The 26,319-nt window shown below is 45.5% G+C and overlaps 1 protein-coding gene across 2 annotated transcripts in view; it reads right to left on the bottom strand.

Moving 5' to 3' along the window:
* The window catches only part of NRP2 (neuropilin 2), a 193,178-nt gene that overhangs the window by 1,732 nt on the left and 165,127 nt on the right, over positions 1–26,319 (bottom strand). Inside the window, exons 13-16 of one of the 2 annotated variants that reach the window (XM_069615560.1) lie at positions 23,546–23,811; positions 20,730–20,826; positions 17,916–17,960; positions 1,660–1,722 (exon numbers count right to left, since the gene is read on the bottom strand). In XM_069615560.1, the coding sequence (XP_069471661.1) occupies positions 1,660–1,722; positions 17,916–17,960; positions 20,730–20,826; positions 23,546–23,811 (471 nt within the window). Of the gene's footprint in view, positions 1–1,659; positions 1,723–9,908; positions 10,339–17,915; positions 17,961–20,729; positions 20,827–23,545; positions 23,812–26,319 lie in introns of those variants that run through there. The other variant, XM_069615561.1, reaches the window with a different exon arrangement.

Genomic DNA, 26,319 nt, shown 5'->3' with positions numbered 1-26,319 from the left:
TTTGTGGATTGCTTGTGGTCTCGTGAAAAATGGATGTGACCAAGCAGTATGGGCTGGACGGCCCCTTTTGGGGTGGGACCAAGCCTGATTTGTATGTGGTCCTTCCCTTTTCTTAAATGGATTGGCAGGTGAAGGTCTGGAGGGTTGCCCAGAGCGATGCAAGAGCTTTAGGTGAATTCTAAACATCCCAACTCTCAGCTCTTTTGTTTTGCTTTTGACACCTTAAGTGGGACGTATATGCCCAAACGTGGGTCCTGAGCCTCCTTGGCCAGGATCCAAGCTACAGCTCACTTATGAGGCTAGAATGGGATGGGATCTCAACCCAAAGCATTTGTCTGAAACGTCAGAAGCGGCTGCATTTGCGTAAGAACTGCAGTGTTGGTTTAACGTGGCTGCGTGTGATCGTTGAATCGTAGGGTCCCTTACTCGAGTACACGAGTAGGCTGAGCAGGCTGTATGGACTGAGGTGCAGCGGCGGCGGCGAGGAGCTGCGGATATTTATGAGGCTAGAAATGTCAGGTGTTGCTTGCGGCCTCATGCAGAAACCAGGTGACCATGCAGTTCAGGCTGCAATGGCCTATTTGAGGTTGGACCAAGCCTGATTTGCATATGGTCTTTCATCTTGGCAGGCTGAATGGATGAAAGTATATTGCTCGATTTGGATTAGTTGAAATTTTAGCCAGCATTTTTTACTGCAGGAAGTGAGGGGAGATACCCCCACCACCCTAACCATCCAGCCACCGAACCCCACTAATATTACCTACCTCAAACTCACCATCAAGATTTTGTGGGGGAAATTCATGCAACCAATTGTTGATCAACCAATAGACCCAAAATCAGCTGAAGAACAATGGTCTGGAGGGTTCCCCAGAGCAATGCCAACAGTAAAGATTAATTCTGCACTTTCCAGTTATCAGCCCTTTGGTTTTGCTACAGTCACTCCTAGTGGGATGGGTTTGCCCTGTCGTGGGTCCTGAGCCTATGCGCCTGGAAACCCAAGCTACACCTGACTAATGATACCCCTTGAGGCCAATCATGTCTGTGGCTGCTTGTGGTCTTTCCCCTTTCTGTAATGGCTTGGCAGGCTCAAGAATGATGGTCTGGCAGGTTGCCCAGAACAATGCCAGAGGTTAAGATGAATTCAAAACCTTCTAGCCTTTAGCTCTGTTGTTTTGTTGAAGGGTTTTAACGGCAAGTCCAGTGAAAATATGGATAAGGCAGCTCTTAGCTGACTGCAGGTGATGAATAGGTGGCAGCTAGGAAACAGAAAGGCCTTTACTTGCAATCTAGGCTCATGGGATTTATCCAACTTGAACCGGTAACATTTTGCTAAAATGGATATTCAAAATGTCTGCTTGTGTAGAATACATTTGAGCCGAAGGACTGAAGCATTTTGAGTTTAGACTGAAGCTTCTATTTGGCCTTTTAAGTCTAGGTGTGTATTATGTGTTGCAATGCCAAAAGGGGTAGGTAGTAGGGCATCAGATGGAAAGTAGATTTTGCCCCAAACTGGATACATTTCTCTTTATGCCCAATGCTATAGGAAAGTGCAGAATGACAAACAGTGCAGGGGTTCGTTCACTAGTACAATACGTTTGGCTACTGACCACTAAAATGTTTGCTATTGAATTGTCATTAGTAAAGGTCTTGTTCACGTACCGTCCTCACCAGTGTTTCCTTCAGAGTAATAATCCAAGTCACTGTTCACCAATGGGATGTTCACTAGAAGGAAAGAGGTAGAATTATGTAAAACGAGGCATTGCTGTACACAAGTGGATCATTGCAACAAAGGTGTTGGCATGTAGAACTGTGACAAGGAAGAAACTATTTATAATGACAATGAAAAACCTCCAATCAGCATGGGAGCTCACCCTATAGGCACAATATAGGCACAAGCAGAAGAGGTGCTTGCGCAAATGTTCACAGAAGAGCTGTGCCTTTTTGACATCAACAATTGCCAGAAAAAGTTCACAATATGCAGATATGGATAGCAAAAATTAGCAGCAGACACCATCCTGCAGGATGACAAGATGGTTTATTTTTTCTTGAATTGTGCACTGACGGTTAAATGTAACAATCTATACAAGAAGACAAGGCACAGAAAGACTCTGCGACGATTCCCAACACACGTGTTTATTCCCCATTGTTTTTTCATTACGTCTAATTGATATGAAACTGATCATGCAAGATTTGAGACATTGGATTAGGCAGATTTCCCCATTAAATGCATTCTCATTGCACCATATTCACCGAATATCTGTTTTCTATGCGATTGAAACAGCACATGTTTACAAATCGGTTTCCTGATATTATGTGTGTGTCCCTCGTCGGTAGCAGATCCGTTGTGTTCCTCTACTCCACCTGGCAGGCAGTAGGAAAGGATGCGTAGCTCTGTGCTGGTGTCTCGAGTGAAATCATGGGTGCAAGGCATGTACAGCAAAGCTTGCAATGACACCTATTGCCTGGAAAATAGACTGCATTTCGATATTGGACTGAAGAGTTCCAAGTTAAAAAAAATAAAAACGTCCAATTACATTAAATTACCAATTTCACTGGAGCAAACAAAAACGGGACTTAAGTTGATAACTGGCCAGAGTATGCCCTTAGAGCCAATTTGAAGGCCTTGAGTGCTGCCAGGGAGGTGTAATTGCAGCGTAGATTTAGAAGGAGCTGAAGACTAAATCCTTGATGTTGAGTTATGCAGAATGCTGTTAAAATATGTTTACACAAATGTTACAGTGTGTGACCCTACATTTCTTGATAGGGAAGCGTGGCAAAGTGAGTGCTAAGTAATACTGTGACTGCATTATTATTTGGACTGAATTACAACTAACTTTACATGAGACCACAGGAATAAGTGTTGCAGGAAGCAGGTACATTGGCAAACTAGATTTGCCGAGTGGTGATGTTGGACCTGTGTGTTAGTGGCATGCATGCCAGTTAGCCAAGGCTGATATGAACTCACATCTCCAAGCCCGGTGTCATGGTTTCTGCCATATTGTACGCAGTTTCACGGTGTACTTGTTGAAAGAAATCCAAGGCTGCCTATGGATTTTCATTTTGGCTGAGGGGGACTGCTTTTTTTGTCACTTTGAAAGTAAATAGTCGGAAATGTGGACAAGCAAGACACATCAGTACACTTGTGGGGCGAGGGGAGTGAACGTGGGAACAAAGTACAAGCTCACATTCCTTCCACTTCAAAAGCCCGGAGCACCCACCGGCGTTCTCTTCCACTTGAGCTCCAAAGAAGCAGAGATCAGCAGAAGTAGAGCCCGCCCCTTCCCTTGCCGAGCGGAGAATGTTTGGCTTCCAAGCATCAAGTGCGGGGCAGGATGGGGGTCGGGCGCATGGCCAAGCTGTGCGCTGGTGAGGTGGTGCCCTTTTCACTCTCACTCTACTGACTGCTGGGAACACTCTCACACAGCCCTGTCTTGCACAACCCAAGAGGAAGGAAGACTGTACCAAACAGCCAACGCACCCTTTGTCTGCGTTCCCTGAGCGGAAGGCAGGCCTATAGCCAACAAGCTTCCTGCGGCTTTTCCTTTAATGATTAATTTGTATTTTTCTCTTGTCTATGGCAAGCCGTGAAGTCTAGGTACAGTGTTGCTGCACTGAGGTTCTTATATGCCAATCAAAGGAAACATAGGCACTGGATTAAAAATAAACAGGAGACTAAATTCAGGTATGAAAATAAGGATGGATGGACCAGGCATGGTTCCTTATTTATTTTTTTCTTCTTTTTTTATTAATGCTTTTAGTTTATATTCAATCAAGAACAAACGTTTGCGGTTCATGGTTCATAGTTCCTTATTGATGTTAAGTCTCATGCCTTTTAGGGAAACTGGCCTCCAACTGGTGAACAGCAAAAGCAGGAACTCTCCTGACCAATCTAACTGGCAATGGTTTAGCACTAGTGAGACCAAATTTAGCTTTTAGTTGGCAAATGAGACAGCAGCACTCCAGGCTGAAGGACTTGCTCTTGGTGCAGGTCTAGGTCGCTACACATTGCTGCCCAACACGATTAATCTCCGCCCCTCTTCTTACAATTGTACATGTTCTGCTTTACATGTGTAAAAATGAAGAGTCAAAAATGAGGACTTATACGTGTCGTTCTCTCAGGAAACTCATGGAAGTTGAAAGTACGCTTTTTTGTACATTCAGTTTAACAGTTCAAATTACAATGGCTACATGGACTCACCGGAAGTGTTCTCTCTCAAGCTGGCCCCAGCAAGTGATGCCCTACTTGGCACTATACAAAAAATTCTTGTTTACATTGACATTACACCGAAGAGCACTACTCGAGGAAAGCCGTAGAAAAAGAAGGAGTCATGTGTTCTTTCCCCATTCCTGAAAGCAGAGGCATGTACGGCTTCTGCATAATCATTTTTAAATTCTAAATTACAGAATGGTCTGGGGACAGGGTGCTGCCTGAAAGGTAATGTGAGAACTGAAGTCATCTACAGATAATTCTAGGTTCTTAAGACTGACGTCTGTCTTCTTAAAAAGGCCACACTCTGGAATCTTCCTCTTCAGCGTTATAATCTATTGATACGTTTCACTCCAGTGTATTTTCCTACCCATCCTTTCAGTCTTGCAATCCTCGGTGATGGTGACAGGAGTGTTCTAGAACTTCAGAGAGGACACATTCACTGGAAAGTTCCTTTGAAGTAAATAATGCAGCCTAGTCTTTGCTATCCACGTGAGAGGAACTCCCATCCTGGGGATGCCTTGGGCAAGAGTCCAGTTGGCACTTAATGTTAGCACCGCAAAGAAGTCTGGAAAAGGTATGCCACATGTGGAGCTGCGTGTGTTCATACCTGTTCTAGCAGCAAATGACCATACACCTTTACACCAATGGGAGAACAGTGCACTATATAAGTGCTCTCAATATGCCAGCAAGACACAGAGCACAGGATGTCACACTTCAGTAGGAGTCTATCTCTTAGCCAGGCAGGATTTACGCTCAATATCTTTAGTGCTTCCATGTGTTTTTTTAATTAATGGTGTGTGTCATTCAACACCAGGAGCCATTTACAGTGTTTCAGGGAAATCTCGGAAAGCACTCTAAACAATTGAGTAATTCGTGGGTGGACCAACAAATCACGTATAATAGTAGTGCTACTAAAAACCTTTGATTAATAAACTCGTTATGGGAACTTAAAACCAGAAATTGGATTCATACAAAATGGAACTAGTTATATCGTCTTTACACGTGTTTTCCTATGAAGTACATTAATAAAGATGTGAACAACACGTGTATGTGTGTGTGTGTGTGTGTGTGTGTGTGCGCGCGTGCGTGCGTGCGTGTGTGTGTGTCATGTGCATCTTTAGGGATGCTTTTCTAGGGTTTCTTATTTGGATGCCAGCAGACATTTCCCCGACACAGTGAGGTACATTGCATCATGTTGCTTGATTTTGTGTGTGCCAGATCTGCACAGAGTTTTGATGAGCTTGTTTGTCACCGTCCCTTGGGCATACTTGGAAATTACATGTCCCATCTGCAGGATGTTCCCACAGAGACATTTCATGCAATCACATTGGGCAATTTTGCACTTATCAACTTTAGTGAACTCCCTCAACAATCATCCTCCTTGTTGCAGCTGTGCAAATCCTAACAAGGCTGTGGGATAAACACTCAGGTGTTAAAAAAAAAGAAAGGACGGCAAAACCTTCTAATTCATTATATGCAGCATCTTCGGTGGAACTATGTTGCATGCTAACCAGAAGCAAAACACATGTTAGGACATGCAAGGTGGCAGACCTTTCTGACTCTTTTGAAACGTCCTTAAACATTCATGAGCACACGCATGGCACGTAGATCTCCTTACTCAGCTAGTTTGAGTCATGAGGGGTCCTCTTTGCACCAGCTCTTTCCCACTCTTTGGCCATTCTGTTTCTGGCACACGCCTACAGTCATGGTAGTGCCCCAGATACCTTGCCCAGGACTGACAGTAAATTAACCAATCAAAGCAGACATGTGTATAAAAATATCATTTTTTTATTACATTCCACTCAGTACATCTTCAAATAAGCTTCAAAATGTCCACAAGGTATTTTGCACACACAGGCAATTGTGGGCCAGGCTGGGGATGCCATCGTGCTAGCAGAGAAGTGACTGGTAACTTTGAAAATAGAAATGAGTAGCAGGCTATCTGCTGTCTTTGGCCATATGCTTCTTAGTTGAGGGGCTTATCATGACAACCACTGCAACTCCTCGACTGTGCTTCAGACAGCTGAGGGCAAAAGCATATCCCCTTACATTACTATGACATGTCCTGTGCCTTCCTTATGGACACCTGGCTATACGCATCGACCTGAACATTGGAGACTTTTCTGAACTTCAGAACAAGTTATGTCCGCGTGGAGGCGGCCATTTGTCAAATCTGAAATGAGACACATGCCAGAAATCATTAACTTACTCACTCCTGCAAATATGTACTCTTATCTCCCAATGGAGATGCTGAAGAAAGAAGTGTCATGTACGCTGTTTACATTCCACAATAACAGATTGTGGCTAGCAATATCTGTCCATTAACGTGTATTGTAATTGGTGAGCAGACTATTTTAGGAGCCCAGCCCAACTACAAACAAATGTAACGTCGCACCCGCTACCAATTTCCCATCAGTTTTAGACGCTGAGCAGAATCAAAGCCGCCACAGAGAGTTGGCCTACTCTCCAATGCTGGGGCTATTACTAAAACCAAATGCATTGAGAATTGTGTACCAAATGTTTTTCCCACTTATAAGATAACTTTGGGACATAACATTTCCAACTTCAACACACGAGCTATATATATGGGTAAGGCACCAGTTGTGGGGTCTCTGTGATCCCAAGCTTATAGGGTCTAAACCCGGCAGAAAATGACTCTGCTTGTCATCCTTTCCGAGGTAGATTAAGTGAGTATGTGTTTTATTGGGCGAGTGTCCTATTACAGAACAAGAAATCGGTATAGGATTTAAGATGGCTCCTTTCTGATATTCATTGCTGAGTTGCACATGGTCCTTTTGGTTCTTGGCATACAGGGCATTCTCCTATAGCCAGAACCCCGATGTAACTGGTGCTGAAGTTCAGAAGTGAGTCCTAGTAGTTCTTTAGAGAGCCAGAGAGAGGAACACATCAGTTCCCTCACAAAGAGCCGATTTACTAGCGTGACCCAAGGAAAATGGATTTTCTCCGGCAAACTGCGGGAGGAAAAGGGCATGGTCACCCCATCCAACCCTCACCTCCATGGAACCACGTATGCATACTGGGAGGGACCAGTACAAGACATCGCCAACTGAATGGCATCCAAAGCAATCTGCCAGCATATATGCTTTATGCCACGACCAGTACACGCCTTCCAATGTTTGGGAGATAATCATGAAGTCAATACAGTCCCCGAGGCCGGGGTGTAACTAGGATGAGAACGCGACTTTAAAGAATAGGAACCATTGAAAGGCATGTCCACAAGTCAGAAGTGCTTATATATTAAATAAATGCAGACGCATTATACCACCCTCTCCCCCGCATCCCCGACCCGATTTTGATATCCTTTGGCACATTGTATAAGCTAGATCCACTGAATGTAAATTGAGGATTTTATAAAAGGCTCGCAGGGGTTATCTTTTGATGACAGCAGCAAGGAAAACCCAAGGCAAACTACAGACACCACAAGCGGCCAGTCAGTCAATCCTTGTTATACGTATGGAGTGTGCAATCCGGTCGCACAGAATGGTGTCGTTATTTAGGTTACGAACCACAAACCCAATATGGCAAACTTTGACATGGCCCATTTGTCCACCAAGCATGCTGGGCTCTTCTCGATGGTATAGGGGAAACAGCAAAGCCTACTCAATGCATTCATCCAATTTCCTTTGGCCAAAATGGTTGAAATAAAATATATGATATAAGAGCTAAATTGCTCCAACCAAGATGCGTGCTGGAACTCGCAAACGCTCAGCGCTCAAAACCCATCTTAAGCACTATGCATTCCTTCACTTTGTCTCAAGAAGGCACTTGTTATGTGCATGCAAAAACCAAACTAAAGCAAATAAGGTGCGCTCGTCCAGTTAGATTCCCCAAGCGGCCAACTGTTCAAGAGTCCTCCAGCAGCAGAGTGTTTATCTGCGGCTGAAGAGTATTTTGTACCCTCAGGTTTTCCCAACCCAGTCTGAATTCCAAGGACGATAAAGGTCTCCACAGAGGTTAGGAAAATTGGCCTTATCCCTTTAAAGGACAAGCACAGAGCGTCCAACAGTGCATGCATTAAATTTCAGGGAAAAGGTCATAATCTGAGAAAATGAGGGGCAACATGCTATGGGATTTTTGCAAAGGAGCAAAACAGCATATAACCTTTGTGAGGCCAAACGGACATCTCCACAATGTTCAGTCCATCTTTAACGTGAAAAAGAGAGAACATTTTGTATAAAATGTACCATGGTACAGAAAGCAGGTCAAAAAGTATTGGCACAAATGTAGACACTTCCTTTACCCATTAAAGACGGAAATACACCCGAGGCTGAAATGCTTTGTGGCTTACCTCACGACAACTTTCCCAGCATGCAAACTCGCAGTAAAAAAGGTGTTTCGTCCAAGGCAAAAATCTTGGCAAGAAGACTCTCAGAGGAAAGGATGGTGAAGGGGTTGTAGAACTGGCCCACCTGTAAACTCGGAATTATTTGTCTATTCTCTTATTGGAAAGGTAATGGATACACCTCAACAAGGGGCCACACATATAGTACTACGATGTACAAGCTCATCACATGTGTAGAGAAAAGTCATGCTGCAAGAGCCAAGCAATTGGCCCACTCTCTTCTCCCACTGATTAGGCGGGAACTGTGCCTTGAGCTTGAGCCAGCGTACAACCTTTGTACAGTCGAACACTACGATCGGAGCGTTTCTCTCTGCGGTTATAGGCCGGCTCCAGCCTGACGTAACGCTATTCATATTGTGTAGGATGGGTAAGACTTCTCAAGAAAAGGTCAAAGGAAATAGGGACCTTCATCCCCCTCAACCCTCTCAAAATATACATTAAGGATATTCATATTAATAAGCACCCTAGAATCAGGTCACTTAACCATAACAAAACACAAAACCAAAAAACGGGACGTCCTGAAGCTACTGTACTTAACTTCCACCTGAGGCCTACTTACAGTACGTCTATGAAGGACTCAAAGGCTGGTTGTGACATGTACAAACTAAACATTCATCAGAAGCTTTTCTGTCATAAGGCAACTTTACAATCACTTATTTTACAGAGCTTTTTTCATTCCTTACAGAACCAAAGCGCGCTTGCCATTAAAAAAAAAGAAGCAGAGGAATCTTTTTAAAAATGTTTGTCAATTCCTTTCCTGTTTCCAATCGGGACACACTCTATGTCTTCCCTGCAGCCATTAGGGCTCACAGCGCTTGCGCATGTAATCCCTGCCACAGCTAGATAAGGCAATGAAAAAAGTGCCCCCTCCCACAGCCTCCGCATTAAATAATCCAGCATGAGAATTCGAAAGGTGCATCTCAGACCGTGCTCGGGCCGGTGAGCAGTGTCAAGGGGACAGCACGCCATGTGCACAAGAGCAGTACACGCAATACAAAAGGCCTCCACATGAATGCAGAGTTGTTCTCTCAAACACTCCTCTTTCTCTCTCTCTCTCTCTCTCTCTCTCTCTGTCTCTCTCTGTCTCTCTCTCACACACACACACACACACACACACTCAGGAGCGCACGTACCCACACCCGCACACACACACACACGCATCCCCGGGGACATAGTCACACATGTATGTACACATTCCAGGGCTTTCCTTCATGTTGCACAGCAGTTTGCTGTCTGGAATATGAAATCAGTCTTTGAAAACAACAAAAGAAGAGCATTCCAGCTGAGAGTGACCGAGTGTCCTTTTCCACAGTCCAAGATGCAGCATCAGTTCCATCTCAAACAAAAAGCAACTGCAGGTAAAAATGTGTCTTTAAGTTCTCATGTATCAATAGGTGAAGGGTGGGGGAAAGTGCAAATCGAGGCAACGCGTCTGCAGTCTGTTGTGTGTTATTGTCCTGGTGGTGGCTCCGCTCTCAGCAGTGCGTGCTGTTGTACCGTTCGTCGTGCTCTACTTTTATAGTTAAGGTGGGCTCCACCGCCAGGGGGGCCCCATTGCTGTAGTGCGCGGGTTTGTAGGTGATGGCGTGCTCACTCTTCTTGGCCGCATAGTGGAAGCGGTGGTAGTGAAGTGCCAAGGCCAGGGCGACAGAGACCAGCACCACGACGGCCCCCCCGGCGGCCATGACGTAATACCAGTAGGTCGGGATGGGCTGCACTGACACAGTGTCCACTGTGGGCTCGCTCCCTGGCAGATGGGTGCCGCCTGGAGGAGAGACACAGAAGAGCGTTGCTAGGTGGGTGGCTTCAGACTAATAACGTGAAAAAAACACATGCTTTCAAGTGCACAAGTCAGATAGGCTCACATAGACACACAGAAACTAGAGCAGGATTGCCAATGCAATCTATTGACTCCAATCCCTTCCTACTGTCACAACACAGACAGCATGCAGGGTCAGGCAGTAACATTAGGAATAGTCGATATGCCAATCTTTCTAGTGTCACCACACTAACAGTGTGTGCTCTTGCACACCAAGGTTAGGGGTCTGCCTAGGCCCTTCTGTATCCACATACCACTTTCTACTATCACTGTGCACAGCCGATTCGGTCCCCAGCTTTGACCTCATGTATCTATAGTATATTCATTCTCCGTTCTTGCATCATATCCAACATGAAATGGTCTCCGTTTTAAATATTCATGACTGTGCAGGGCATTAACTCAAACCTTCTGCCATGTTATTGTTACAGTGCAGTCAATGGCTGGCCTCTGGCTAGACTGCCCAGGCTCTGCAGCATTAAAACACCCCACTACTGCTGTCACAGCACAGAGCACGTGATCTCCCATTGACCAGTTTTAGGCCTGCCGATACGCTCTAGTCCAGCAGTAGCCAATCTGCCACCCTCCAAATGTTCACTCCCACGAGCCCCAGCCAGCATAGTTAATTCCTCTGGAATTGTGGGACGAAACTTCAGTCGGGTCAGAAGTTGGTTACCACTGCTCTTGTCTACTCATTGCACTGGATATTTTCACAGAAAATATAACACATTAGTAACTACCCAGGTCTTCCAGGAAACTACAGTCCCACCCCACCGCCCGCCCCCAATCCTGTTTTACTATTGTCCACACTTTTCAGTAAACCCATTCCATTGCTTGTGATCAGAGATCAGATATTACACAACACCCCCATTTAAACAGTGCTTTACTCTGCCATGAGCTGTAATTGGCAATTTAGTTATTTAGTCCTCCCATTTCCCTCCCTACAGTCACAGCAGGGAGAGTCCATGATGAGGGAAAGCCAAGCTCCCCCTGTTATCACTATGGTGTCTTGTTGTTATATCAGGTTATTGCCTCTGGTTTTACTGCTGATTTTACCTTACGATCGCTCATCTGCTTGCATTGCTCCTCATCGGTTCCCTCCCACCAGCTGCACACATATCCGGTGCGCCCACGCACCATACGACACTCTCTCTCTCTGCTGACTTGAACTGCGGTTCCCGCGGGCGTTCAACCTACCAGCGCTTTGAGGTCATACCAATGATACATAAGGCGCTATATAAATGCCAAGTAACATAACATAACACATTATGTTCAACACTTATACTGCCACAGCTGCAGGTGGCTCTTGTTTTGTTTTTTAGGCCCCAAAAGGAAGGTGAAACGTATAATGGCGAGAGCTCTGCCCCGCTCAGTGAAGGCAGTCATGCTGGAAGCATGAAAAGGTTGTCCCGCGTTTTAAAAACCAGGCAAATGAATCTTGCTCCATTCATTCTGAATGCAACATGCAACAGAGTGCCTGGGATAGACCGCCTTTCCTTCAGGGTGGCATTAAAAACGGGTTCTTCTATTCCGCTCACTAACCCCTGCGCGGCCTTTCCTGTAGTCTATCTGCGCAAAGATACCTTATGGTGGAAATTGAGCTTTGCAACCACTACATAGAGGATGTGTGTTGGTTTGGACAAGTCAACATTTGAGTGTTGGTCCGTGATCTAGATACATTTTACACTTGCAAATAAAACGGAGCACAATACGTGTGCTCAGTTAATACCCTAATTATAAGTGTGCTTTTTGTTGCTGCTTTTGCAAACAGGACGCGGCACAAGCAGGCCCAATTCCATTTTTCACATTAAAGACAAGAACATTTAAATCGGCTGTTCCCAGCCTAGTGCCACGTCAGCTTGATCTGCAAAATTTTAGCCAGTGTGTCTGTGTCTTTTAAGAAAAAATACCAGTCATAAATGAAACATCGCCTTTCTCCACCCACCCCCACACCTGCTCATCTAACAGGAACCCTTTGTTCAATGGATCAATAGGACTTCAGGGCATACATTCAGCTGCATCAGCGTCATGAACCAGGCCTCTGAGAGGAGTAATAGTGACAGGTAGCAAAGGTCCCCCGACAACTTTATAATTCAAGTATCTCCTCTGAGGACCAAAACATTACAATGTAGGTCTCAGGGAGAGTGAATTGGGCTAGGTGTTGTGAGGAAACCTTTGACTTTGTTACATCGCCATGTCCCCATTTCCCCATGCAGTTGCTTGTACCTTGTGGGATTGTATTTTTGAGTTGTGCTTCCCTAATAACATGCTCTTTAGATTGGTCATATAGAAATAACTTTGCTCAGTAAGATAATAGTTCACCTTTTCTTCTTCTCTAAAAAATACATTTGACGGAGGTGCAGTGTGGAGTGAACTGCCTCAAGGGGCGAGTTCTTGTGAATTTCGTGTAGGAATGTGTCATTCATGAAAAGGGGCTTAACTGGTAGCTTTGGAGAAACTGCCCCATCCTCCCTCTGCTTGTCAGCTGTAACAGCCTAGCTGGAGAGGGGTGACAGTAGTACAGGAGCCATGATCATTAAATCCCTAGCTTCTTCATGCTTATTCCAGACTTTCAGTGCAATGCTCACTCAATCCTTGGCCTCGTCATGCTCATTCAGTCCTTGGCCTCGCCATGCTCATTCAGTCCCTGGCCTCGCCATGCTCATTCAATCCCTGGCCTCGCCATGCTCATTCAGTCCCTGGCCTCACCATAGTCATTCATTCCCTGGCCTCGCCATTCTCATTCAATCCCTGGCCTCGCCATTCTCATTCAATCCCTGGCCTCGCCATGCTCATTCAATCCCTGGCCTCGCCATGCTCATTCAGTCCCTGGCCTCGCCATAGTCATTCAGTCCCTGGCCTCGCCATAGTCATTCATTCCCTGGCCTCGCCATGCTCATTCAATCATTGGCCTCGCCATGCTCATTCAATCATTGGCCTCGCCATGCTCATTCGTCCCTTGTCTTGCCATTCTCTTTCTGACATTGGCCTCTATGATCACTGCTTACTGTGCAGAACATGCTTGATGCACAATCCGCCAGTTGGTAATAATGAGTGGCCTATTCACTGATTCTGAATCTTCCGCCTATAGGATGCGGGCTAGCGCAGTGTGCAGGCAAATGGTTGAAGATTACCAAAGATGCATGGGTGCTGCAAGCGCTGCAAAGGTTTTGTTTAGAATGTTATCATCAGCCCCATTATGTTCGCAGCAGAAGACGAGCACCTGCTAGGGGAAGAGATTGCGCAACTGCTTTGCAAGGGGGGATCATGCCAGCAAAGGCTGGCCCAAGCTCATTTGTGAGCAACATGAAAAAACCAAGCTTCGCCCAGTGATCAACTTGAGGGACCACAATCCATTTCTAGTGTATCATCACTTCAAGATGGAGGGCACTCATCTTCTGCAGGCCTTCCTTCAGAAGAGAGATTGGCTCGCGAGGATAGATCTGAAGGACGCTTACCTCACGGTGCCTACAGCGCAGCAGTTCCGCTGCTTCCTGCAGTTCCTCTGGCTCGGCCAAAGGCGGGAGTTCACCTGTCTCCCATTCGGGCTGGCTCAACTCCTTGGTGCTTTACCAAGGTGATGAAGCCAGTTGTATCCAGGCTGAGAGAGCAAGGAAGAAGACTCATCATCTACCTGGACGACGTATGTCTAATGTGTCGGGACAGGCACCTGCTTCAGAAGCAAGTGGCGGACAATGTCACGCTTCTGCAGGAGTTAGGTTTCCTGATCAACTGGCCGAAGTCAGAGGTAGTCCCATCTCAATCCATGAAATTCCTGGGTTTCGTAGTGGATTCCACATTAGGGACGCTCAGTCTACCACTGGCGAAGGTCAATGCTGTCAAGAAGGAAATCAAATGGTTCCTGTCAAAGAACCGATTCTTGCTCAAGGAATTAGCAAGGCTAGTAGGGCGCCTTGCATCGTCCATCCAAGCGATTTTTCCCGGTCCTCTACACTACCGAGCATTGCAGCCCCTAAAGATTCAGCACCTCTGGAAGAGCCTCTCGCACAAGCAAAGAGTTCCGCTCTCCCCGGAAACCAGGACATCTCTTTATAGATGCAAGAAGTGCAGATGACAAGAAATTATTGCATGCCATCCTGCTCAATTGTTTCTGTGACAACATGGCTATAACTGGTCAGGCCCTAGCCTGATTGACCTCCTTTCTCTCTGATTGATCCTCCCAGGTCCAACTTGGGTCCTTCCTCTCTTCTATCTACATGTGGTGTTCCGCAGGGGTCTACCCTCTCTCCCTGGCTGTTTAAATACTACCTGGCACCTCTGGCCCACTGCATCTCTACCTTCTGCTCTAACTTTCAGTGTTATGTGGATGACACTCAGCTCTCTTTCAGGCTCCCTTCAGCCTCCACCGCTCCTTATCTCATACCTGACTGTCCGCAATTCAGGAATGGTGTGCCTCCAACGATCTGTGCCTTAATGCCAGTAACACTGAGATCCTCCTCATTGGGACACCTGCTCCCACCTTCCCTCTCTCTCTGGCTGCCCACCTTGGGCCCTCTACCTGCACTATCCTGTGAGGCTAAGAACCTTGGTGTCATCTTCGACTCCACCCTCTCCTTCTCTCCTCACAGCTCTGACATCTCTAAGAAGTCACACTATCAGCTGCACCTCCTCAGAGGTATTCTTCCTTTCCTCACTTTCCCCAAGACGCTCACTGTCTCCAGAGCCTTTGTTCTCTCTAGGCTGCACTACTGCAACAGCCTCTTTCTAAATCTGCCTACCTCTGCTCTTTGCCCTTGTCAAATAATCCAGAACAGGACTGCAAATCTTGTCCTTGGCCTCAAGCCCAGGGATTGTATCTCTCTGGCCCTGAAATCTCTCCCTGTGGCTGCCAGGATCAAGTTCAAGACCCTCTGCATCGTCCACAAGGCTTTCTGGCACCGGGGACAACACTACACCCAACGTTCTCTTCATATGATATGGTATGATATGGCATTTATAACGTGCCTATCTACAAGTGTTTCAAGGTGCGACGAGTCAAGGGAGGGGGAACAGAGGGAAGACAGACAACAATCTGACCAGGCCAGATGACAATGAGATCGTGCAGGGGAAGGGGGAAGGGGAAAAGTGCAGAGGGCAAGGGGGGGGGGGGCAGTGCAGTACATGGGATTGACAGTAAAAATAAATAGAATAAATAAAAGCAATAAGTAAAAGGTGCGGCCAGCTGGTGGCAAGTGCAAGGGTAAGTGCCGACATCAGGTGTCAAAGTGCTGGTAGGGGACTGTAGGGATACAGAAAACAGTCCTCAAGCACGGGGGTTGCCAGGGAGGCAGTGCAGGTGTGCAACTGGTGGGGGACGGGACCTGGGTCCAGGATCAGTGGGTAGCCAGGTGACCAATGCAGTTTCAGTTTCAGCCAGGAGTTCAACTTGGGAGAGGAGGAGAGAAAGCAGAAGCAAAGAGGAAGGTTTTGAGGTACTTACGGAACCAGAGATAGTTCTCAAGTTTCAGGGAGGCTGGGAGGCTGTTCCAGAGGGAGGCCCCGGCCAAAGAAAGAGATCTACCACCAACTTGTTGCTTGGAGAAGGGACTGACCCTGAGGGAGTTGGAGGCGGATGAGCGAAGAGCTTGAGAAGGAAGATATTTCGGAAGAGACCGTTGAAGGTATTGAGGCCCCAGACCAAGGAAGGCCTTGTGAACAATGCAGAGGGTTTTGAACTTAATCCTCGCTGCCACTGGGAGCCAATGAAGAGATTTCAGTCCTGGAGAGCTACGATCCCTGGGCTTGAGGCCAAGGACAAGTCTTGCAGTCCTGTTCTGGATGAGTTGCAGAGCACCTTCCTAAGCATCTTCCTTTTTTGAGCCCTCTGCTCATCCACCTCCAACTCTCTGAGGGTCAGATGCTTCTCCAGGCAGAGAGTGGGGGGTAGATCTGTTTCCTTGGCTGGGGACTCCCTCTGGAACAGTCTCCCTGCCTCTCTCAAACTTGAGCAGGACCATCTAATGTTCCGGAAGCATCAAGACCCTCCTTTTTGCTTCCGCTTTCTCTCTCCCTATCCCTTGCTGGTACCCCTGTCTGCTGTGCAAAATGGTTACCTGGCCACCCAATGAACTTACGGGACCAGGCTCCTGCACGACCAGGTGGCCTTGCACTGCCTCCAGGCCTCCCAACCACTTAGGGACTGTCTCTGCATCCATGCAGTCCTCTGACTCCCTGCAACTATGAGCCACATCCTTATGGAATGCACTTATGCATTCCATTGCACTCTCCCCCCTGGCACGATCTGAATGACACAAGGCCTGGTAAGATCATTGTTTTGTCCTCCTGTCTTCCCTTCCTTGTCTTGTCATGCCTCAAAACACTTATAAATGACTTCTCATATAATATTATCTTGACATTAAAGAAGGAGGAGGAGTGGTGGCATTCTTGGTTTATAGTGTTATATGTACATTTGCTCTTTTTCTCCCATTTCTCTAGAAAGCGGGTGCTTCATTAAAAGATCTCTTATATTTTACATGACAATCATTATATATTATGCCTATGCTGCTAGCAAAACCACCCAAAATTCGAACACTTTTGTGTGGCTACACGGGCCAAATTTTGTGGGTGCCCGTAAGTCCCACATGGCAGTACTATGTACTATATCATTTGAAACAATCGCCCTTCCCACCACTCCACTACTTACCTGCTATTCCTGGGCTCCCTGTGCTTTTCAGAGTAGACATTGTAGAAAGACTACTTTTTGCTATAACTGTAGCGATAGCTGAATGTAGTCTCATTCCCAACCTGGGTAGAGATCATATACATAGTAGAACGTCTACCTTCTGTTGAATAGAAATAGCAGAAGGGGTATCCCACATTTACTTGACCACATAAACTTACTTTGTCACACTTTGATTCACCAGACATTTTCTTTGTCATGCCTTTACATTGTCATGCCTTTACTTTGCCTGCATCTTCATATGGTGAAGATGGTAATGGATGTGGGGGGGGGGACAACGTAAGGTTAGGTTTGGGGTCAAAGGGCATCAGGGGTGAAGAATATGGGGTAGAAAAAAGGTGGAGTAAAGGGGGTCTCTCCCTGCAATCACAAAGTAAATATCTGGTGAATTGAAAGTAGACAAAGTAAATGTCTGGCGATGTAAGTGTGACAAAGCGAGTGCTGGCAAAGTAAAGAAATACATCCAGCCGCCGAAGGCTGTCCTTCTACTATGTCTATGGAGCACAGTCTAGCAGCATTTGCTGCAGAAGCTTGTATTAGCTGGGGATGCATGTTTGAGGTTTCTTTTTGTTATTAAATCCACACTGCCCAGTCTGAGGTCCATTTGACCCGATCGGCCTTGACAAAGCATAAAGATGAGACCTGGTGACTTTTGAACATTCATGGATCCCTTTTAGCTAAGGCCTTCTTGCAACACAAATTGATCTCTTTCCTCCATGCGAGGTTTAGTGAAACGTCCAACTTCAAGAATGCTCAGCTTGGCTACATAAATTGACCTGAACATAGAACCTTTATGACAAAATAGCATGCATGTACTCCTAAAAAACAAGCAATAGGCGATGCTTACCTGGTATGTATGGCGAGGTCACCCAGGGGAAACTTGAAAGGGGTTCTAACAAAAAAAAGAAAAGGGAGAGAACATGTTACACGCTGTGCAGTAGAGAAATATTTGGATTAATAAATGACTGAATGTGCACCCACAATTCACTTTCAAGTAGAAACATAGCCGCCACAATATGCCATGCACACACATGATAGCATGATAAGGGCGAAGTGACGAGGAGGTAGGACGACCAAGAGTATTAACTATGTTTTCATGTTTCAAAATAGTCTAATTTTAACTGTGGTGGTGCACTGATGGAAGTCTCAGGAATATGTCCGTCCAGCCCATCATCCAGTCAAGCGTGTAATATTGACTGACAGGTTGCTTTCTTCCAGCTATGAGTTTCCTTTGTAAATGCAGGACACGGGTGAAAGGGTTCATCGTGTCACATTGAAACACTTGGATTCATCCATTTTCTTTTAACGTGGTTCCTAATAATAGCCAATATTTCCTCCAACCCCAATATAGAGATGGAGCGTCCCGGCGCAGGTCTGCAAGGTGCAGTCACCTCTCATTGGTGTGATTCCTCTGTGTTGGTTGGCAAGCCTTTGAAACGTCAAGAACATGTCCGGAAACTTTCAGGACACTCGGCCGCTTCAAAGCTGTTTCTAAGCCGCTTTGCAACAGATATACAACATCCATCAAAATTGCCATTCTGACAACAGACCGCTGAATATTTCTACTTTTCATGTAGCAGGTCTCTTGTTTCGTACTATAAAGGACACATCTATTTACTGCGTTTTTATTAGTGGGGTTTCTAGCAGGGACTTGGACACCCTTACTAACAAACTAAGGGGCACAGACTTTGAATGGGCAGGGTTGTGCCCTAACTCATCAATGGTTTAACACAAAAATAGGCAAGACACATCTGTGTTTAGTTTATCTGCAACAACAGTTTCTCATCCTTCAGTGGCCTTTGGGGGTTCTAGGTAGTCAGAAAGACACAAGGATAGAGTGATGTTCTTACTAAAGCTGCCTACTTGGTGACTAATACTAGAAAGCACTGGTGTGCCGCTTATCTAAAATCAGACAGTACATGAAAAGAAAGATCTTCATAACAACAAGTTGTCCAGTGCTTCTGCTAGACTTTGCATGCAACGAGGTGACATCGGTTAATTAGAAACTTCACTGCAACTAAGTGGGCGTCTTTTATACTGAAAGATTGAGAAACTTGGTCACCTTTGCCAACCTTCGTAATGGCTAAATGCGCACACGCATTCTAAACTCCTCTGGCAAACCTTCCCTACCACAGACTTCGGTCCTCCGAGGGCGTTCACCAACAGCGCTTATAGTCACCATACAAACCCCATATTATATTACTGTCCTTCAAATTCATTTGTAAGCTGTCATGGACATTGCATTTCTGGTCCGAAGCTGCTTATTTCTTTTGTCATATGTGTGGCATTCATATTTCATGAGAGCAACATCTCTGAAGGCATTCATATGTTCACATTCTCTCTCTTCTCAAGATCTTTGCTCTGTGCACGTTTGGGCGCTGTTGTCTCAGTGCGCACCCCTTTTACACTGCTTTGTTATTTTTAAGGCTACACTGTTGGTATACATTCATTGTTCACGGGACACAAACAGCCTTTTTACTTTTTATTCGGACTGCTTTAACCAGGGCTCAAGTCGAGGGTACACGCGGGGGGACGGACTCCACCCACTTTATTCACAGGGTGGCCTCAGTCCCCCCAGCTACAATGAGAAACATTGAATGTCCTCCTTCAATTTATGAATTGAAGCCGACCTCGGGGATCAAACTGTGTCATCGGGTTTGTAGGCCGGGCACTTCACCACTGCACTATGTAACCTGATGAAGAATAACAAACAACTAAAGGTCAAATGGCCCATTTCTGTACTGAAAGTCCCAGGGAAAACATTTGTATTGGTTCTTGGAGTTATCATGTACACCTTTTAACGTTTTCAAAAACACTATTAGAAGAAAATACGCTCTCTTGGTTTTGTGTGTGTGTTGATTTTATGAAAGGCAAATGCCATCGTCCTGTGCAATTTGGATGGTTATTCAAAGGCAATTTAATGAAATGTGCATATTTCACCTTGATATGATCATTTCTGGTGACGGTACATCTCATTCGTTTGTTGATGAGTCCCCCCTTAAGAACTTGACCCCTGAGCACGGCACAAGAGGACACGTAAAACCACATCTTCCCGCCGAGGAAGAAGCCATATGGTGGATGAATGCGCCAGGAGACAATGCAGCGATATAACAAACACATTCCCAGTGGAGCAGGGGCTTGGGCAGCATGAACATTAATGGGGGGACCACGCATGAACACATGTGTACACGCTCACACAAGAAGGAGAAGTAGCATGAACATCAACACACCAGGGGACACTAGTATGAATAGATGGGCACACAGAACAAGATGAGCCAGCAAGAATGTACCTGCACACATGAACACAAGAGGGGTGGCAACATGGGTACACTTACAGCTAAACACATGAGGAAGGGCGAGCATGAATGCACGAATGTATGCAAATATAACAAAGAGAGCCAGGATGAATATATGTGAAAACGTAAACAGAACAAGAACCATCATAAACATATAGGTGCACACAGCCATCCATCAAAGAGAGAAGCTGCATGCATACATATATGAAGCAAGCACAGCGGAGACACGCATAATGGCCACAAGGCCAGACGCAACTCCAGCAGAGAGGCGTTCATCACAAATAAACCTGGAGTAGAGACGTGCACCATGGTTACCTCAGCCCAACTATACAGGTGCATAGACCCACGTATACACTGAAACCTACCCATGCACTGATCCAAGGAGATTCCGGTGTCGATCTGGATGTCATCGACGGCAACCTCTCCCGAATGCCCTTTGCCAACCACTCCCTCGATGACAATCTGCAAGTGGAGGAGGACAACATAAGAGGTCAGGAACAAGGTAAGTATTCAACCCTATGCACAGCTGTTATGGAGTAATACACTGTCATTCAAGAGTCACATCTTTTGGCTCCTAAACATGGAACCAATGTATATTACAAATAATCGCAAAATCAACCGAGTGCCCCATTTGAAGCCTTAAGGCGTGAACATGCAAGTGGCATTCAGGTTCATGAGTCTGTCGGAGCTCCTTGTACAGCAGGGAGATGCGCAATTCTTTTCCCTTTCATGGGCCCGCATGGTGTATCCTCCCGGCACTGTCAGTGGGTCCAACAGCCATGTGGCTGGACCATAGCAGGCAAAAGCCTGATCCAGTCCAGGTGGAATTGAACATTAAGGGGCACACGTGTATGAGGAATTTGAGGAAGGGCTTGTTTTAAGTTACAATTATTGTGCAAAAGGGGCCCATTACGAGTCCCACAAACTGCCGCCTCGGATATCTGCATGCAGTAGCCACCATCAACCACACCATTATGGCTTTACCACTGGTAGGGCGCCGGATTCTGGACTTTTCTGAATTACCACATGACGTGATAAGGGGATGGAAATAGATACAGTACAGATCATACTGCTATTGTACTCTGCTGAATAATGCACGGTTGGATCCGCAATGACCCTTCGGTGCATTATATGGAAACAATGCTGCAAAGGTGGGCATCTGAGGTGCTTACATGTTCACCGGCTTTGGGGGTTTCTTGGTACATCCTTCTCACTTAAGCTGAAGGGATGCTTTAGTGTTTCAATTCACTTAATGGAGAACATGTTTTTCGTTCATGGGGGTGGATTTAAAATGTTGTCCTCGACCTCTTCGGTGGAGGTAAAAATGAGGGGTATTTTAACCCATAATCATGTTGAATTTACTGTGTGTGGTATTTCCCTAGAATGTCGCAAGGTAAATTCCTAGAGTTATATTCAGGCGGCTGGGAAAAAGAGGAGGTATTTGACATATTCTCTGCTTTACCATTACTTGCGCCTTGCACTGTGGGCCTGAGTAGGCTAGTGCTTGCAAACTCTTCTGTTGGCTTCTATTTAGATACCCCAAAAGCAAGAGCTACAATAAGGAGATGGAATACTGCGGCTCACATGGCAAATGAGCAGTAACCACAATCGCTTTACTAAAATTAAAAAACTGTACAACGCTGTATGTGATGCTGTTTTCCAAGTAGCTCGGTGACGAAACTTGACCTCCAGTTGACCTTGCACATGGTCTGATCTGTAATCCATCAAAATGCATGTACTTAAACACAATCCTAGAGTTTTCAGGCAGTGACCCACATGGGGACACAACACTGTTCGCTTCGATTCCGAATACTGAATAGGTCTACACCATTTCTATAACATGGCATGCCTCTCGCCCTACGAAATCCGGTTTCCATCACTTCAGATTGCAGGATGCCGGTCACAGCAATAACGATGATGTAGCCATTGCCCAGCAGCCCTTCTGGGAACGGTTCAAAAGATCTGCCTGCTCCGCTCCACAGGCTGTCTTCACAACCGGCATGCGTCTTTGGGGGCTGCCTTGCCAGAGACTTCTGATGCATGCCCTGGCAGAGGTTAAATAAGCTGGCAGCTCGTACTGTACGCCACCCTCCACTCCTCGCAATCATGGCCTACCTACCTTTCTCTGGCATCCAGCTCTACGTGGAACATCGCCAGTGGCGCAAAAGTCACTTCATAAAAGCACACACTCACTAGGTGTTGTGGTATGGGTAGTGTATAGGTTATTGTGACTAATTAAGGATACAGAGTGTTTTTATTGAGCGTGGGAGGAAATGAAAACTTTTGAAAATAGCTATTTTAGCATTTTAAAAGTTCTTAAAAAAAAGCGATGGAACACAGCCATATTCCAAAGCTGGGTTTTTTTTACAGCTTGGCCTCGGGTGCACAGGACCCTGTAAACTCTACAGAGGAATAAATAAACTAAATTAAATGTATGTATGAAAGTATGGATCAACTGTTTCCACGTTTGCCAATTTCGTTCTCCCAACAGGATAGGAACCAAGCTTCCCAATGTTTAATTGAAACGGAAAAGTGCACACATACTGACTGAAAATATACTGTTTCGAGGCTTGTTTTATTTGAAAAAGGCAGGTCAAGATTATATCCATTTCCATTTCTGGTGAGTGCGGGATTATTGAGTAAATAACAGCCAACCAACACATTTAAACTTTATCCGTTAGCCTACTATTTCACATTAGAAAGTTACTTAAAAATATGACTTGTTTCAAAAGGTTCCTATAAATCCCCCGGCCGTGCATCATCTTATCCTGCTATCCATTGCTTTTCCTTTCCAGCAGGCTTCATTGCATTATAACATAGTTTAATGCCGGGGTGTTGCTGGGTCTGGAAAGGATCCGGGGCTCCACTAATCTTGGGACTCGGGGCTAGCTATAGCCTTTTGGTTGTAGCCACTAAGCTTCTATCCGGGGCTGCAAGCAACAGACCCGGGATTATAGCCCCCTCAGCACCCACCTAGCAACGCCTCTGGTTTAATGGACTGGTGTGGTCTAATGGTTGAGATTGCTGTAATATTGATAGATACATTATCTCAAAAATGGAAAGATTGCAAGTTGTTTTTTGGGATTCGACAAACCTATTCTAAGCTTGTGGATCTGAGTTGGAGAACCGTGCCTGTCCTGAGCTCTCATGAATACAAAGTCCTTGCTCTCAGGGTTCTCACCTGGTAGTCGTGCTCGTAGCTGGGCAGCAAGATCTTGCCATCCTTCCACTCGTGCCCCTGGCCCTCCTTGATGATCCACAGCAACTTCATTTCTTGAGTGGATCGCCGCAGCACCTGCATGGATCCTCCGTGGCCCGCGGCTGCCTGGTAGCGGAACACCAAACACTGCGCACTTTTGGGTGAGAAGATCTTCGGGCTGATGATGCGAGCGCGGTCGCCTTCTCTCCTTCCAGCGTTGGCCAATCTTAGATATTGGTTGCTCTCTGCTGCAGAAAACAAGGGGGATACACAGTCAATAACTCTGGTGTGATTAACCAGTTGATAAATCCTTCTCTGAAAACACAGCGTGGTTTACACATCATTTCTTGGGGCATTTTCCAAATTAAAGAACCTTGAAAATGGTATAGAAGGCTTTAACGCTGTGTTCACGTAAAACACATACTAAAAATCCTCACAAAGACAATGATTGTATATGGATCTAGCACAAATTAGTAATGATACTGCGTGATAGCTGCTCAGATAGCACAGCAAGTAGAGCGCTCCCTTTGACATCTGTGCAGAGCTGCTGACCCAGGTTTGAATCCCAGCAGGGCCAAACTCAGCCTTTCCTCCTTCCGAGGTCGATAAATGACCACCACACACCGTGGGTAATGATAAGCAGCGCTCAGATGCCTGAGGGTTTGTAGCGCTATATAGATGCTAAATTATTATTATTATTATGATTTATCAGAGTGGATCAGGAGTGAATTCCCACATCATGCTTTACTGCTGAATCGAATGTGCAAATAGGTGCAGCCATGATTTTCTCATTTATCCGGGTGAGGGTGTGCTATAGAAATAAAACACAAGGAGCCTGATTTACAAAGCGCTTTTCAATGGGATTTTCCCATTAAAAACCCTTGTGTTAATGAGGCCAATACATGTTAATGCCAATGGCAAATACTCCAGGTCTCATTCCAGATGGTTTATATATCTTTTGTCTACATTTGTATAGCTTTTTCACCCTCGGACCATTATAATACATCAACGTTTTTCCCAAATAACCACAAAAGTATCATTGACAACACATTAATCTCATCTCGCCTTGACAACTATAATGGAATCTACTTAGGCCTCGACAAAAGACCCAACTCCACCCCCTACAGCTAGTCCAGATGTGGCAGCCCACCTCACCTCTGCCTTCCAATGCCATGACCAGGTCTTGCAAACAATTAGAACACTCCACTGGCGTCACATTCTGCAAAGTACCACATTCTAGGCGCTATGCATTGTGCACCATGCCTATCATGGTACTGGGCCTCATATCATGAAGTTACAGACACATATCAGCTGGACCACTGAACCCATCTAAAAAAAGCGTAATTGCTAATGTTGGGAGTTATGACTCCACTCTACGCGCACCACTTTTATTTCCTGCTGATTCTCGGCTGTCACAGTCAGGGTACACTAAGGTATTTCCAAACCTTATTTAATAGTTTTGTATGATTATTGTCGACCCACAACCAGTGCCAACGCCACTAATGTCAATGAAAATCTTATCCTTCTTCATCAAATTGTATATTTTCTGCATTGAATAATGACCAACAATTGTTTCGATTGTTGTTATCATTTTTGAATATATGTTTTATGAACCATGAATCTAGCCCTGGTTTGAGAAAGACCGACAGATCGAAACACGTGTCACAAAAGGGCGATTCAACAAATAACGTCACTTTCACACTACTAGTATTCTAAGTGTATCTTCACTGATATTGGAGGCGTTGGCGCTGGTTGTGCGTCAACAATAATCATATACATCGAACTTCTTCCCAAATACCTGCCCCACCGGAAGAGGTAGACAAGACTTCTCAGTTCAAGATAGCAATTTCTGGAACTCTCTCCCGACTCACTTGCAAAATCTATTTGGGCAACCAGCCTTCAGAAAGGAGCTGAATACGTCTCTGGTTACTTCCACTCACTGAGAAGCTATATCTGCTTTCCTTGCTCATCCCATTTTCTGGTCTTCATTAGCATCAAAATACCCTAGAGTGAACATTGAGTTTTACAAGTATCAAATAAATTAATTGAATAACTATATGTAGGGTTTTGTTGACTTTGTGCCAGAAAAATCTCCTATTTAAGTCTTTCGCTGGGACATCTCATACTACCAGTCTTTCCTAACATGCTACCTGCATGATTGCCATGGGAGAGCTAGAAGGGAACTCCTCTGACATTTCTACCAAATGTGATCAGGGTTAAAAACAAGCTTGGTCCACCAAAGCAAAGAGACCCACATTTGCATATTACAATTCAGGACCTTTTATAACAATCCGTTTGCATGGTACATGATACATTTTGGCAAATAAGCACATTGGCACAGGAACATTGATCAAATCTACCAGCTGCAGACTGCACTAAGTCATTCATATGGCCCACATTGCCTTATAAAACTGCCCTACACCTTTTGTGCCAGCTCTTTGGCCATTGTGAGCTAGGCCTTTCCAAATACATAAAAAGGAGGGTCCACCTGATGCAATGAAGAGACCGGAACAGGCTGTCAGGCGTCTGTAAATCGGGAAAGCACTCGAAGGCTCTCTGCTGGTCATGACTCCATCACTGAGATTCTAGAGCACAATCTGGACTTTGAGGAAGCTCTATAATCCCATAATGCTGGGGGTTGACACAGGGTCTGTCCAAGTGAAATACATTGGACCACAAATAGAGGAAGCGGGCATGCTGGGTGGAATCTCTCTCTTTCCATATTATTTTACAGTCTGCACGTGTTAAAACTGTGA

Source organism: Ambystoma mexicanum, chromosome 9 (assembly GCF_040938575.1).
Source record: "Ambystoma mexicanum isolate Mex_15411 chromosome 9, UKY_AmexF1_1, whole genome shotgun sequence".
Classification (NCBI taxonomy): domain Eukaryota; kingdom Metazoa; phylum Chordata; class Amphibia; order Caudata; family Ambystomatidae; genus Ambystoma; species Ambystoma mexicanum.
The sequence above is the reverse complement of the archived record's forward strand: the minus strand, read 5'-3'. Positions and strand labels throughout refer to the sequence as shown.